Source organism: Symphalangus syndactylus, chromosome 8 (assembly GCF_028878055.3).
Source record: "Symphalangus syndactylus isolate Jambi chromosome 8, NHGRI_mSymSyn1-v2.1_pri, whole genome shotgun sequence".
Lineage (NCBI taxonomy): Eukaryota > Metazoa > Chordata > Mammalia > Primates > Hylobatidae > Symphalangus > Symphalangus syndactylus.
In genome coordinates, this window is record NC_072430.2 from 137,477,181 (window position 1) to 137,494,070 (window position 16,890).

General features: G+C 40.7%; 1 protein-coding gene across 32 annotated transcripts in view; it reads left to right on the plus strand.

Moving 5' to 3' along the window:
• Positions 1 to 16,890, plus strand: part of GIGYF2 (GRB10 interacting GYF protein 2) — a 163,350-nt gene that overhangs the window by 142,676 nt on the left and 3,784 nt on the right. For all 32 annotated transcript variants that reach the window (XM_063645250.1, XM_063645256.1, XM_063645262.1 and 29 more), the window contains 6 exons: positions 1,141 to 1,263; positions 5,285 to 5,500; positions 5,609 to 5,814; positions 6,973 to 7,127; positions 8,896 to 9,113; positions 11,818 to 11,965. In XM_063645250.1, the coding sequence (XP_063501320.1) occupies positions 1,141 to 1,263; positions 5,285 to 5,500; positions 5,609 to 5,814; positions 6,973 to 7,127; positions 8,896 to 9,113; positions 11,818 to 11,965 (1,066 nt within the window). The remainder of the gene's footprint in view (positions 1 to 1,140; positions 1,264 to 5,284; positions 5,501 to 5,608; positions 5,815 to 6,972; positions 7,128 to 8,895; positions 9,114 to 11,817; positions 11,966 to 16,890) is intronic.

Here is a 16,890-nt window from a genome sequence, read left to right on the forward strand (position 1 = left end):
TAGTGCCTTCAAATGAGTCATTTCCTGTGGAGAAAAAGTTAATTTTTGCTCAGTTTTGCCTCTCAACACCTCCCTCCCCCAGTCTTTGTTAACTTCCCTCTGCACCCCTACCCCACCCCAGGGCAGGTGCATTTTGAGAGAAATGCCCTATTGTCTGTCATATTGGCCAAAAAATGTTAAGGGTTGCTTATGTTCAGTAGTGTTGAAGACATTTATTTGAAGAGTTGTTTGGCAATATCAGTGATGGTTTAAACTGTTCATACCTTTTATCCTATCAATATCCACTGTTATAGATTTCTGCTATAGGTCCATTCTTTTGGGGATTGTTTGGCATTTTATTTGTTTTGATCTATGTTCATGTATTATTTTTATTAAATACATTTTTTAAGTCTGGTTAGGTTTCTTTTTTATTGTATTCACTTGTTTGATGCCTCAGTATTAAAAGTGTATCTTTTTCTGGCCAGGAAGAGCAAGGGATTCTCTGAGAATAATCACTCTTTGAGAATATTGAAATATTCAAGACCCAGATATTTATACTCTAGTTTAGTCAATAATCTTAAGGGATGGGAAAAATAAAATTATTGATTAAAAGCAGCTTAATGGTCCTGACTAGAAGCTACAGCCTGGTTAACAGTGGCTCCCTTTCATAAAGGCTGATCAAGAACTATGCCAGCATCTCTCATGAGATGAGAAATCTCATGGTGCTACCCTCAGAAATCATGTCCTTAACGCTTTCACTGGACAGCAGCATATCATGTCCTTTGTCACTTTCGTCAATTAAAAAATCCTTAAGCCAATTTAGTGATTCTTTTGTTTACTCCTCTTTATGGTTGTATATTGCTGTTTATGTCAGTACCAGATGTAACAAATTTGTTGTCACCAAGTGGTAGATCAAATGTAAGTGTGTATGTGTATTATAAGTTGTTTTAAAATAAACTTAGGTTTGGAGCAGTGACAAAAACTTAAGCAAAAGAAGCTGAGAGGATAGTAAGTAAAAGCAATGAAGAAAGAAATTTGAATTAATGTGGTAAATGGAGTTGAGAGAAATGCATTCGTTCTGGGTATACATAATGCATTATTGCTTCTTTGTTTCCTGTCCACATTTCTTCATGAACTTTCTGGCCTTCTCTTTTTTGTTAGCTTCCTTCTTCTTCAACATGGGGCCAGCAGTCCAATACAACAGCATGTCAGTCCCAGGCCACGCTGTCATTGGCTGAAATCCAAAAACTAGAGGAAGAACGAGAACGGCAGCTTCGAGAAGAGGTAAAATTTTAAAGTAAAAGGGATCTAGTCAAGCGACGTTCCAGAATATCTAGCATGCATTATGGGTTAGTGGTTACTGAGGACAATTACTGTCAGAATTGTTGTGTGTCTGAATTGGACATTCATTATTAAACTTCAGCCCATAATTTGGTTACCCTAGCAAATGTGAAGGATCTCATAGGAATAACATGAAGATTGAGTAACATAACTGTTCAGTTTTCTTAAACATTTTACTGTAATTCTTGAGAAGACTTCATAAATAAAATTACATGGGTTGTTCAAAATTGTGGGTGAGTTGTGTGCAGATAATCTTTTATAAGTCTGATGTCTAGAAAGCAGAATATGTTTTCCTCTAAAGACACTGGGTTCCCTGACTAGTCTAGAAAAATATGACAGAAATAAAGTACCTCTGCTTTTAAGTGTATATCCTGTAGTTCATCATTAGGGTAGGAAGGATACAAAAGAGTATAAAAGGGAGGATGAATAACACAGCTTTTGACAGGAGAAAATGAATAATTTTCATACTTTGGTTCAGTATGCCATTCGGTGCCTCATTCATTCATTCATTCATTCAACACATGTTTACTGAGTACCTACTCACTTAAGGTCTGGGGATATAGCTGAGTCTAAAACAGGCCAGATTTTCTGCATTCATGAAGCTGACCCTCTGGTTGAGAAGAGAAAAGTAGAAAATGTAGCGTATGAGAGGTTGGTAAGTGTCAGAGAGGTAACAAGGGAAGGTGGGTAGAGAGAGTGTTGGGAGTCAGGGATAGTGATGGTGTGGTGGATTGTCCAAATTTAGGTAGTATGTTCTGAGAAGGCCTCTGAAAAGGTGACGTAATATAGCAGAGTCTTGAAGATGCTTTATGTGGATATAATGTGAGGTAGAGCAGTCAATTTGTTAGAGAATGTAAGTTGTCATTTTTGGATCTGGGTCATGTGGTTCACTGAAATTAGGAGGGCTTTGGATACACAAGGAGAAGTGGGAATTGTCTATATGTGTTTACCATGTAGTGTGCTTGAAGTCATCTAGTAAGATAAGATGTTTCTTCACACTTGACGATGACCTTATTTCCCACCTTTATTTAAAAAAAAAAAAAGGATTGAACTTTCTCTGGAATCATCTTTCTCTAAAAGGTTATCAACAAATGGATGCAGAACAGAGTATATCTCTCCCTTCAAGGCTAGAAATTATTCCACTAATTTTGGTCCCCACTGAATGAAAAGATAATAATAGTGGTAATGACAAAGAATCACAGGTCTTCTCCTGTCTACCAGAAGTTAATAATTATTTCATTTGTATTTTATTTTTCTTTTTTTAGTTTTAGAGACTGAGTCTCGCTCTGTCACCCAGGCAGGAGTGCAGTGGTGCGATGTCGGCTCACTGCAGCCTCCACCTCCTGAGTTCAAGTGATTCTCCTGCCTCTGCCTCCCGAGTAGCTGGGATTACAGGCACTTGCCACCACCACCAGCTAATTTTTTTTTTTTTTTTTTTTTTTTTTTTTTTTAGTATTTTTGGTAGAGACGGAGTTTCACCATGTTGGCCAGGCTAGTTTCAAACTCCTGACCTCAAGTGATCCACCTGCCTCAGGCTCCCAAAGTGCTGGGATAACAGGCATGAGCCACCGTGCCCGGCCTTCATTTGTATTTTTATTTAATTTTTTTGGAACTTTTAAGTCTTCCTATACCCTTCATAAGGGTGCCTCTTAATACACATTTCACATATTTCTTACGTAGGAAAACCCAAGATGATTTTATTTCATTATCATCCCTGGAGGCATCCTTTCTGGGGGCCTCTAACCTGTTCCAATCAGGACACTCTCAGCTTGCTTTATAGCTGCTGTTTTGTTTTTCTTGAGTTCCTGTTATTTACATGTTTCTCCCAGGACTGATTTTGATTTTCTCATGTTTTTTCTCCCATTTTCCATCTCTGTGCTTTTATCTTTTTTGATAAGATCTCGCTGTGTCTCCTGGGCTGGAATGTAGCTAGGACTACAGGTGTGTGCCACTATGCCTGGCTAATTTAAAAAAAAAATTTTTTTTTTTTTTTTTTTTTTTTTTTTTTTTTTTGAGGCAGGTGTCACTACATTACCTGGGCTGTCCTCAAACTCCTGAGCTCAAGCGATCTTCCCACCTTGGCCTCCCAAAGTGTTGGGATTATAGGCATGGGCCACCGCGCCCTCCCTTTTTATCTTTTCTGTGGGGCATTTTCTCAGTTTTACCTCCAGTCCTTCTATTGGGCTTCTCCTGTTAGAGACAGGGTCTTGCTCTGTCACCCAGGCTGGAGTGCAGTGGTGTGATCGTAACTCACTGTAACCTTGAACTCCTGAGCTCAAGTGATTCTCCTGCCTAGGCTTCCCAAAATGTTGGGTATTACAGGCATGAGCTACCACACCTGGCCCTGTTGAGCTTTTAATGTGTGCTATATCAAACGTCTGTGAGTCCTTATTTTGTTCTTTAAGTATTTTTTATAGCCTTTTATTCTTGTTTCATTAAATGCACCATCTTACCTCTCTAAGGATATTACTTACTGATAGCTTCTTAAAAAGCCAACTCCTATTTTCCCGTTCTCTTATTTCTATTTCTGCTGAATTATTTTTGTTTTGGTCTTTGGCTTTTATGTTAGAAGTTTATGTCAAATGTTTGATAATTCTGGGCTGTTTGTTCCTATTTACAAATAAGGCACTCAAAAGCTGATTGGTGGTTCTGGTATGTACAGCCCCTTGATGGGCTTTCCTATAATAGTTTCTGGCTGGGTGGTTCTGTTGGGGACCTCCACCCCCACCCCCGCCCCAATTTGTTGGTACCTACCTATAGGTGTGTTCTCTTGTCAAGCTGGTTGGCTTCCCCATAGGATAATGTGCCAGTCTGGTTTGGCTTCTTCAGACAGGGAATGTTAAGTTTTCTGCTGTGGTGTGGGAGAGTGAATTGCCTAACTGCATAGAGTGCGGAAGGCAATCTGGAGTCTTACTGCTTCTTTTTACAGCCTTTCAGCCAGTCTTCCTCTGTTTGAGAGACTCAGCACCTCCGGTTCCTGAGCCTTCTTTGTGAATCTGCCTGTTTCTGAGCTCCTTTACTTAGATTTCAATTTATTAGGTCTGTTACATTGGTTCTCATTATTTATCTGCTTTTTAGATTTTAAAAAATCTATTGTTTTCTTTGTCCTCATGTGTTTATGCTCTGTGTGTGTATGTATGTATGTGTATGTGTATGTATGTGTGTGTGTGTGTGTGTGTGTGTATCTATCTATCTATATATATATATATAAAATCTGTCATTTTGGTGAGGGCTTTAGGAAGTAAACGTGTTTTATTTCTGTGCTTAACCAAAGGCCTACTTAATTTTTAAGCAGTAATTCTGGCCAGGCGTAGTGGCTCACTGCTATAATCCCAGCACTTTGGGAGGCTGAGGAGGGTGGATTACAAGGTCAGGAGTTCGAGACCAGCCTGACCAACGTGGTGAAACCCCGTCTCTACTAAAAATATAAAAATTAGCCAGGTGTGGTGTGGTGGCGGGCGCCTGTAATCCCAGCTACTCAGGAGGCTGAGCCAGGAGAATTAAGTAATTCTGAGGCCGGGCACTGTGGCTCACACCTGTAATCCCAGCACTTTGGGAAGCCGAGGTGGGTGGATCACTTGAAGCCAGGAGTTCGAGACCAGCCCGGCCAATGTGGTGAAATCCCATCTCTACTAAAAATACAAAAAATTAACCGGGCATCGTGGCTTGAACCTGGGAGGCAGAAGTTCCAGTGAGCTAAGAGTCTGCCACTGTACTCCAGCCTGGGCGAAAGAGACACAGTCTCAACAAGAACAAAAAAAGAAGTAATTTTGCATTTGATGTTTTTATTCTCCTTTTTAATACTGTTAGCGATTTACGTGTTTATTTGCAACAGCAGAATTTAATCCCATCAAGTTAATTTTATGTAGCTACTATGTATTTACATTCCATTTAGTATACTGGATATTTATAACTATTATCTAAAAACGGGAATCCTCAGCTAGCTTCTATTTTTATGCAACAGCAAAGGCGCCAGCAGAGGGAGTTGATGAAGGCTCTTCAGCAGCAGCAGCAGCAGCAACAGCAGAAACTCTCAGGTTGGGGGAATGTCAGCAAACCTTCAGGTACCACGAAATCTCTTCTGGAGATTCAGCAGGAAGAGGCCAGGCAAATGCAAAAGCAGCAGCAGCAGCAGCAGCAGCAGCACCACCAGCAACCAAACAGAGCTCGTAACAATACGGTGTGTGCATTTTCCTAAGCTGTCGTTGTATGGACTAGTATTATCTTTTCTGACTGTCTTCTTTTTAACATGATTCATGATAATCATTTTTCTCTTTTTCTTTAATAGCATTCCAACCTGCACACCAGCATTGGGAATTCTGTTTGGGGCTCTATAAATACTGGTCCTCCTAACCAGTGGGCATCTGACCTAGTCAGTAGTATTTGGAGTAATGCTGACACTAAAAACTCCAACATGGGATTCTGGGATGATGCAGTGAAAGAGGTGGGACCTAGGAATTCAACAAATAAAAATAAAAACAACGCCAGTCTCAGGTAGGGCTCAAAATGACCACACCTATGCACCTTGGTTGGTTGGGAGGTGGGGATGGAGGAAGTGGGATGTTGGGTGGGCAGGAAAAGGTAGTTATTTAGTTTTTACTTACCGTTTTCATCTGTGTTCAAGCACATGCAGTTATAATTATGGTGATTGCTTTCTTCCCCATAGAAACACATTCGTATTATTTCTTGGGGCTCCTGCTGAGCACTTATTCTATCGCCTAGCACATGGTAACCACTTAATAAATATTAGGAATAGTATAATGTTTTTGTTGTGTTGTTGAACATTTCTCCAAGGTATTCTCTAGATACCTTAGCATTTTTCCTATATTTGTATTTTTAAGTAATTTATACTATTAATATGAGTGTTATAAAATACCTCTGTAATGACCTTAAACCTATTTATTTTTATAAGTTAGTTACATTTTCATCTTCATCTTTCTTTCTTCAGTATACAGTGTTGTTGAACGAGCATGGGTTTTAGTGTTAAATACATGAACTCAAATCCCAGCACTACCACTTATTAGCTGTGTGACCTTGGGCAAGAGGGAACCTCTTTGGGCCTCAGTTCCCTCATCGGTAAAATGAAGATAATAACAACTTTATGCATGTAATTGTAAAGATTAAATGAATACATGATAAGTAGTAAGTGCCTGGCACATAGTAACTACTTAATAAATGGTAGTGTTGTCAGATTGTTTCTTCTTGATTTAGGGCCTAACATATTATGAATAGGACAATAAATTTCTGTTAGTTTATTGAGCACCTTTGCCAGGCACTGTGCTGTAGGCCTTTTCATAGAACATCTTTGTTACTTATGATAACCCAAAAAAGTGTTAGTACCATTTTACAGATGAGGAGACTGAGGCTTAGTAAAATTAAACAACTTACCTAAGGACACATAGGAAGAATTTCATCATTTTTTTCTAAATAGAAACCCTGCATCCACAAATTAGAATATATTAACTGAGGCTAGATTTTAAGGGTATATCCAATCCAAATATTTGAATTTTTTTCTTTTTTGGAGCCAAGCATTGGATTACTTACTGGTCATCCATCCAGTATTGCCAAGACATTATCTATTTATGGTGTTGTACTATAATCATATAGTAACAGTTTCTGGGAATATAATATCACCCTATTGTTTTGCTTTAGTAAATCTGTAGGTGTGTCTAACCGGCAGAATAAGAAAGTAGAAGAAGAAGAAAAGTTGCTGAAGCTCTTTCAGGGAGTAAATAAAGCCCAGGATGGATTTACGCAGTGGTGTGAACAGATGCTTCATGCCCTTAATACGGCAGATAACTTGGATGGTAAGAATTGGGGAGGGAAACCCGGCATGTGGAATGACAGAGCAGGACCCACAGAGAGGCTGGCAAATTTGAACAGTGGGCCAAAAGTCAAAAGATGAAATCTAAGGAGGTCAACTCCTGCATCTGCCATAGGAACTTGACTCTTTAATAGTATTACTTGTGAGAAAAGTCCAGTAATACTAAACTCAAATAGATTATTGGTGGTTGTCAAAAAGTAAATGCCATCTTAGACTGCCTTAATGATACGCAGGACAGAGGAGGTCTTAGTTCCATACTGTTCATTTTATGGGGAACATTGCCAGCTATGTCAAGTTAAAAAAAGTAACTCTCATGCTGGGGACAAAGGTCAACCTGGACAAGTGATGGCTGAGGTGATGTGACATCATTCCCTTTCTACCTTTGGGGGAGGGAATGGGAATTGTAGTAAAGCAAGTACAGTTATTTTGTGTGAGATAAAACTAGGAACAATGTGCAGAAGTGAAAAGGCTTTGGCACAGTTTAGAGAAAAACTTCTTATGGTTAGCTCTTTACAAACAGAACTGTCTCCCATCCCTGAATGTTTGAAGAGAGACTGGACAACATGCCAGGATTCTCCTAACCAATAGGCTGAATTGATTTAGTCTACCTCTGATACCCTGTCTAAAGCCAAGAAACTGTGAAAAATAGCAGTAAAGGAATTGGCCGGGCGTGGTGGCTCATGCCTATAATCCCAGCACTTTGGGAGGCCGAGGCGGGTGGATCACGAGGTCAGGAGATCGAGACCATCCTGGCTAATATGGTGAAACCCCGTCTCTACTAAAAATACAAAAAATTAGCCCGGCGTGGTGGTGGGCGCCTGTAGTCCCAGCTACTTGGGAGGCGGAGGCAGGAGAATGGCGTGAACCCGGGAGGTGGAGCTTGCAGTGAGCCGAGATCGCGCCACTGCACTCCAGCCTGGGTGATAGAGCGAGACTCTGTCTCAAAAAAAAAAAAAAAAAAAAGAATTAAAGGGTTCCTTTGCATCAGTATAACAATATCTAATGGTTTAAAAGTCTACAGAGAAAACAATTTTAAATAACAGTAATGGCTGCCATGCATTAAGCACCTACCATGTGCTAGGCACTCTCTTGGAGTTAACATGTAGTATCCCAGTTATTTGATTAGCAGTGATTTTTAAAGATACCTTTATAAGATAGGTGATATTATCCCCATTTTATAAATTAGGAAACAGAGGCTCAGAATGGTTAAATCACTCATCAAGGTCACACAGCCAGCAAATTTCAGAGTCAGGTTTTAAACCCATGTTTGTCTAACTCTGATACTCATGCTTTTCTCCTATACCACACACTGCTTACATTCTCCATTTGATTTCTCTCTAAAAAATCTCAGTGGATTGAAAGTTCCAGGAGGATATAGCTGTTTTCTTTAGTATATGTTGTAGTGCCTGGCACATATCATAGGAGTTAATAAATATTGATTGATTTTGGGGATTCTTAAGGAAAGAATGAATCCCCAAATTACTTCAGCCTTAGTCAAGTAACTGTTTCAGTCAATATAACATTCAGTGAAATTAAACATGTGATATGGGTGTTGTGATTATAATGTTTTTTTTTTTCATTTCTATAGGGTAGATTAAAGAATATTTAAACACAATTGCTGCATACTTACCAAGTTTCTGTCATTAATGTTTGATTAGGTATAAAGATACATTAAAAATGGAGACTGATTTTTGTATGTTTTCTTTCATTATTTCATTGTTACCCTTATCTTCTCCCCTCCCATTTTGCAGTTCCCACATTTGTTTCTTTCCTGAAAGAAGTAGAATCTCCTTATGAGGTCCATGATTATATCAGGGCCTATTTAGGAGATACTTCTGAGGCCAAGGAGTTTGCCAAGCAGTTCCTTGAGCGCCGTGCCAAACAGAAAGCCAACCAGCAGCGTCAGCAGCAGCAGCAGCAGCAACAGCAGCAGCCGCCACAGCAGCCACAACAGCAGCCGCAACAGCAGGTATAAAGTAGTGTAGTGTATGCAGTACCTCTGAGGATTAATACCTTTAGATGTTGAGTAACCCAAGAAATGAAAATTAATACAAAGGTACCATTTTTGTATGTCCAATAACCATGCTTTAAAAAATGTGTAGACTTCATATTTTCAAATTACTTGTCCAGATACCTTTGTGTATCTCCCAAATAGCAAGTACAACCATTCATTTTACACTAGGTTTACCGGTTCCATTTTTCTTGGTTTGTATTTGTGTCATAGTTAGATTGTACATTTCAACATGTCAAACCCATGGATCTGGTTTTGAAAAGTTAAAACTTAAAATGTTGAATTCTCCAGTGTTCAGGATGTGCTGTATTCAGTACTGACAACACTGCAGCATGCCAGATATTTCATGTTGTTGTTGGGGATGTAAAAAATACAGCAGTGATTCTCATTATTCACAGTAGTTATATTCTGTAAAGTCCCCATAAACACTGAATTTGAGCAAATACTGAACCATTGCTCCTAGGAGATATATAGGGTTAGGTTCCCATAAACCTCTAGTCACAATATTTTTCCCACCAGATCAGTACATAACCTTGTTTTATGTGTGTGTCTTTTTAAAGACACCTCATTTAATATATGTTGATTCATTAACATTGAACTCACAACCAGTAGCACTACTATTCATTCCCAAATGAAGCTTATCCAGCACACATATTTTCTTCCTAAGGCACCTAACAGCCTTCCTGTGCTTAGGAACACCAACCAGTTCTTCAGCACTATAGTTGAGGGCCACTTTACACAGTGAAATCCGGTGGCTCATGTCTGTAATCCCAGCACTTTGGGAGGCCGAGGCAGGTGGATCACAAGGTCGGGAGTTCAAGACCAGCTTGGCCAACATGGTGAAATACCATCTCTACGAAAAATACAAAAATTAGCCAGGCATGGTGGTGTGCTCCTATAGTCCCAGCTACTCGGGAGGCTGAGGCAGGAGAATTGCTTGAACCTGGGGGGCAGAGGTTGCAGTGAGCCAAGATCACACCACTGCACTCCAGCCTGGGTGACAGAGTGAGACTGCCTCAAAAAAAAAAAAAAAAGTGAAATCATTAACAAAAAGCACAAAAATTTGGAAAACATGGCACTAAATAGACCACAAAAAGGGCACTTGTTGTCAGTATTGAGAACTGTAACAAGAAGGCATTGTTTCCTTGTTCTACCTTGACTGGGAATATATGCCTTTAGCATCTCATGTTTTTTGCTCTGAGTATGTGTATTTCTAGATGACCATAAAAGCACTACAAGTATTCATTTTGGGGTTACAAATACATTTTAACAAGTAGGTGAATTCACAAATATGGAATCTGTGAGAATCAATTGTACAAGTTTTCTAAAAGACAAGATGGCAAGGCTCATGGAAGGGCTTAAAGATATTCATATCCTTTACTCTTGTAATTGTTATTGTAGAGATAATCAGTATTCATGATGGGTCACTTGCGATGAGAATGTGGAAGATACCGAGAAATACAAGGCATTTAACATCCAACTGGCTAATGGGCTAACAGGCATAAATTGAAGGAAAAGTGAAAGATGTAAACACTGAAACACTAGGAAAAACAAATTTTTTTTTTTAGAGGAAGTGTCACTCTGTTGCCCAAGCTGGAGTGCAGTAGCGCGATCTCAGCTCACTGCAACCTCCAACTCCCGGGTTCAAGCAATTCTCCTTCCTCAGCCTCCCGAGTAGCTGGGACTACAGGCACGCACCACCATGCCCGGCTAATTTTTTCTAGTTTTAGTAGAGACAGGGTTTAACTATGTTGGCCAGGCTGCTCTTGAACTCCAGACGTCATGATCCGCCCGCCTCAGCCTCCCAAAGTGCTGGGATTACAGGCATGAGCTACCACACCCGGCCCTAGGAAAAATATTTTAAGGAGAAGCCATCATATAGCAATATAGAAGGCTCTTTGCATTTGTGAAATGGCTCCTCTGTGGGCTAAAACAGGAAGATGGAAGCCCAGTAAGCACGTGCACCCATGGGCGCACGCATACACACATGCTCACACCAGGCTTGTCCTTCCACAGAGCTTTTTCCACTTCTCCCCCACTACTACCACCTGTGCCTTCAACTGGCTCATTGGCTAATAAGAGCCACAGGTAGGCGTGAAGGGCTAGTAGGCAATTTCATAGTGTAACTAGTTGGTAGAAAGTATACAGACAGTATTTTTGGGCCAGATCCTTTCTGGGATTGCTGATAGGAATAAGGTACATGACTTTAACTTTGTTTGGTAATATGCCACCCCTGTCCTCTCTGTCCTGGGGCCCAGGGAACAAAGAGACTATCTGCTCTTGGTTAGGTGAGAGGTGTATATTGCTAGGGTGCAGTGGTCTGCTCGTGATTATTTGCAGTATTCATTTCCTAGCGTTTGGTACAGGCTCTGTATGTACCAGAGAAGTTCTGCCGTCACAGCAGGGTGGAAACCCAGAGTTAACCAGGGCAGGCTTTGTGGAGGCACTGAGCCCTGAGTGGGATGTCTTGGTCTAAATAGAGGAAAATGGTGGCTCAGTGGCCTGCTCTTGATTTTATTATTAGAACATGTGATGAAAAGCTTTTTGTTTTTCTGCTTTTAAGCTCATACTTCATAAGGTGAGGACAAACCAAACATTTTCCTAGGGTGAGCCAAGTCTGAATCTCTGCTGTGTAATCTCAGTCATGCTGCTTATTTCACAGGACTCTGTGTGGGGGATGAACCACAGTACACTCCATTCAGTATTTCAGACCAATCAAAGCAACAACCAACAATCCAATTTTGAGGCTGCGCAGAGTGGCAAGAAGAAGAAAAAGCAGAAGATGGTCCGAGCAGATCCCAGTTTATTAGGTGAGCACAGTCCTAGTCTCAGCTGAGTGTTGGAGGAGTGCAGGTGATACCAGTTATCCTGTGTGAGTTTCCATGGAGCATTGTTTTTCAAGAAGGGAAATATTTCTTTTTATCAATAACTAATGTTTTAACTGGTTCAAAATAAGGAGCCAGTATTTACTGGGCGTCTCAGTGCAGGAGCTGTGCCTCATAATAACAACTTATGTTGTATGGTGCTTTAAAGTATTGTTTGATATTTAATATGAATTTCCCTGGAGGATCTTTAGTAATTTAGTTTGAAAAATGATGCTAATAATGAACGATACTAAAAGTATGTTAAAAACTTAAATGCTTATTTGTATTGAAAGCAGACCATTAATCCAATCAGGTGTTCCAAGAAGAGAACCAGTATATGTTCATAATCACTCTATGTATCATATAATTCTCAGAATTACTTTGCATTATGAGGTGACATCCCAGTTTCACCAATAATGAGTAGACCAAGGCACAGAGATTCAGAACATTTCCCAGTGTTACATAGCTTTCTGCTATGGGATGCTGGGATTTCAAGGCAGGCCTGTTTTCTTTCCACCCTTCTGTGTTACCCACGGCTATTTTTGTCTAGCATTATGGACCATGCAAGGCAGGCTGGGCACAGTGGCTTACTTTGGGAAGCTGAGGTGGGTGGGTCACTTGAGGCCAGGAGTTTGAGACCAGCTGGGGTAACGTAGTGAGATCATATCTCTACAAAAAATTTTAAAACCAGGCATGGTGGTGCCCACCTATAGTCCCAGCTACTTGGGAGAATGAGGCAGGGGGATTCCTTGACCAGGAGTTAAAGGCTGCAGTGAGCTGTGATCATGCCACTGCGCTCTAGCTTCTCGGAAAAGGTGACATCTGAATTTGGGCTTCGAAAGAATGGCAGAAAGGATGGGGAATATCGTTTCAGGAATAACAAACAGTGTAGGCTGCCCATGTTTTTTGCAACAGTGTTGAAACTAACAGTTTTTTTTCTTTTTCTTTGAGATGGAGTCTCACTCTTGCTCAGGCTGGAGTGCAGTGGTGTGATCTCAGCTCACTACAACCTCCGCCTCCCGGGTTCAAGCGATTCTCTTGCCTCAGCCTCCTGAGTAGCTGAGACTACAGGCACATGCCGCCACACCTGGCTAATTTTTGTATTTTTAGTAGAAAGGAGTTTTTGCCATGTTGGCCAGGCTGGTCTTCAACTCCTGACTTCAGGTGATCTGCCCACCTTGGCCTCCCAAAGTGCTGGGATTACAGGCGTGAACTGCCACACCCGGCCCTAAAATTATCTTCTATTTGTGAATGTAAAATTAGTTGCTATAAAACTATGTTGTCTGCAATAGAATACATTCGCAAAGATGGAAGTTCCGGTTGTCCTGTCAGGAGGGCAGAACAGTGAGGAGGCTGCAGTATAGACTAGGTAAAAGATACCAGTGACTTGGAATAGGGTTTTGGTAGTGGGGATGAAAAGGAGTTAGATGGATTTCAGAAATGTAGGGGATAGAATTAACTGGACAAGAAGAGTGGAAAGGTCTCAGGCTTGGGGACCAGGATGGATGGATGGTGCTGCCATTTGCTGTGAAATGATAAGCAGTGGAACATGAAACAGGCTGCGGGGAATTGAGTGTTGACTGGGTTGAGTTTGAAATGCCTGTGGGACATCATGAAGAGCCTGAGACCCCGCACAGTGAGAGGCAGGTGGTAACCTTACTGTGCCCTTGGTAGGATTCTCCCTTTCCCTCAGAGCCTTCCAGCCCTGGTGAAAACAACATGACAGTAAAACCTAACTTTTAGGACTGTCCTTTAGAATTGGTGCCTGAAGCCAGACGTGGTGACTCACGCCTGTAATCCCAGATCTTTGGGAGGCTGAGGTGGTTGGATTGCTTGAGGTCAGGAGTTGGAGACCACCCTGGCCAACATGGTGAAACCCTGTCTCTAGTAAAAATACAAAATTAGCTGGGCATGGTGGTGTGCTCCTATAATCCCAGCTACTCGGGAGGCTGAGGCAGGAGAATCGCTTGAGCCTGGGAGGCGGAGGTTGCAGTGAGCTGAGATCATGCCACTGCACTCCAGCCTGTGCGACAGAGTGAGACTCCGTCTAAAAAAATAATAATAATTTTAAAATAATAATATTTAAAATATTAAAAATAATAATAACAAAGAATTGGTGCCTGAAAGCTGGGTTTGGGAACTTGTAGATCTGGTGCAATTCTGTTTTCCTCTGCTTGTCTCAAAAGTTCATGTTAAGGATGGATGGAGCAGCCTGAAATTTTTTCCAATTTGGATGGAAATAGGTGAATAGATTTTAAAACATTCCTTAAATTCTAACTGTGGGTTCTAGCTAAGAAGCTTTGGGACTTGAGGATAGGCTGTTAGGGAAAAGGTTGCTCTGAAAATGAGGTCAGACCATTTGGACTTAAATATTCCCATGGATCTCATCTTCTATTTATAGATCTAAGAAAGGAAGGGACTTTAAAAACCTCACTATAAGGGTGTGAGAGATAGGTCATCCTAGGAGTAGAGTTTAAGGAATCCATATACCTTGAAGGGGAAGAAAAACAAACGTTGAACAAAGTATTGAGGGTACTCACTGAGGTTATGAAAATTACTGCTCACCTAAACCTCACTCTGGAAATTCCTCTCATAATTGCTCATTTTTGTCCTATACTTACTCATTTCATTTTCATTTATTACTTTTTAATTTACGTATTTCATATAATTTGTATACTGAGAAAAAATTAATAACTATCCATTAGCTACACATTCCCCATGCATAAAATTGGAAAATGAGAAGTCTTCATTGAAAAAGCAGTCACTGATGGAAAGAGAATTTTGCTTCTAAAACAAACCAGCAGAGGGGGCCACAGCCTCATTTTAATTATCAATATTCTCTAATATCTCCTATCTCCAATAGGATTCCTCTTTTTTTTCCCTTTTTTTTTTTTTTTTTTTTTTTTTTTTTTTTTTTTTTTTTTTTTGAGACGGGAGTCTTGCTCTGCCACCAGGCTGGAGTGCAGTGGCGCAATCTTGGCTCACAGCAAACTCCACCTCCCGGGTTCAAGTGATTTCCCCTGCCTCAGCCTCCCGAGTAGCTGGGACTACAGGTGCATGCCACCATGCCAGCTAATTTTTGTATTTTAGTAGAGACGGGGTTTCACCATGTTGGCCAGGATGGTCTTGATCTCCTGACCTCGTGATCTGCCCGCCTTGGCCTGCCAAAGTGCTGGGATTATAAGGGTGAGCCACCGTACCCAGCTGGCTTCCTCTTTTTTTAGAGCTCTTCAAGTGGTCATTGTGAATCAGCAACCTGCACTCAGATGTGATAAACACACAATACAGTTTCCCCCCAGACTTTCCTTGTAAGAACAACCTCACAAATCTTAAAGAACTCATGTGAGTGAGACTATGTTCCGAACTTCATAGAATGCCATCTTTAGAGCCAGGCATAGTGGATTGAATCCGTGTTTGTGTTGCCTTGGGTTTCATGGTACCCAGAACTTTCCCTTACATCAAATGGCTGAATTTGATAAAGAATGGTATTCAGCCAAAGGATGAATGCATACCTTGCTGCTTTTTTAAATGACAGTTAAATGAGAATATGTCTGTTTGCTAAAAGCCTAGACTGATAATTAACATATTAATCAATTTTTTTTGGCCACAGACTTTTCCCTTCCAGTCTTTGCATGAGTAAAATTAATTTAGCTTTTGAATTACACTTCCACTTCTTTTGCATGTAGTTCGTTATTGCCTTTTATCACATTTTATCTGTTCTTAAGATACACATGAAGTCAATGAAAATCTGCCTCAGAATAAAGTAATATTTTATTTCATAGACTGGCCTTTAGGTTCTTGTACTTGCCTAATTAACTGTTACTTTAAAAACATAAACATTAGGGCCAGGCACAGTGACTCACGCCTGTAATCCCAGCACTTTGGGAGGCCAGCGTGGGCGGATTGCTTGAATCCAGGAGTTGGGGACCAGCCTGGGCTACATGTCAAAACCTTGTCTCTACAAAAATTACAAAAATTACTTGGGTATGGTGGCACACGCTTGTAGTCCCAGTTACTGGGGAGGCTGAGGTGGGAGAATCGCTTCAGCCCGGGAAGTGGAAGTTGCAGTGAGTTAAGATCGCACCACTGCATTGCAGCCTGGGTGACAGAGTGAGACCCTGTCTTTAAAAATACATACATACGGCCGGGCGCGGTGGCTCATACCTGTAATCCCAGCACTTTGGGAGGCCGAGACAGGCGGATCACGAGGTCAGGAGATCGAGACCATCCTGGCTAACACGGTGAAACCCCGTCTCTACTAAAAATACAAAAAATTAGCCGGACGCGGTGGCAGGCGCCTGTAGTCCCAGCTACTCTGGAGGCTGAGGCAGGAGAATGGCGTGAACCTGGGAGGCGGAGCTTGCAGTGAGCCGAGGTCGCGCCACTGCACTCCAGCCTGGGCGACAGAGCGAGACTCCGTCTCAAAAAAAAAAAAAAAAAAAATACATACATACATATATATATATATATATATATATATATATATATATATATATATATATATATATATGTGTGTGTGTGTAAGAACACTAAGGCTTTCATTATTTTCATGGGGGAAGAAAAAGACTTGTGGGTTATTGGAATACAGTTGATGGGGTCAAACTCAGGATGGGGTTTGGAATCCTAGCCTCTCCCTATATTTGGTCTTGTAAGCAGTTTATACCACAGCTTTTTTGGTTAATAAATAGGCATGTTTATTTTTTTGAATCATGATATTTTTGAGTCAGTTAATTAAGGTATTTTTATGTAAGGCATTTTTGTTTATTACTGTTACATTTCAAATGTGTATTTATTTGAAAACTTGAACATTAAAAAACAAGAGGCTGCAGAAAACCCAGCTAATATTAACAGAACTGCTTTTAGAATAAGGA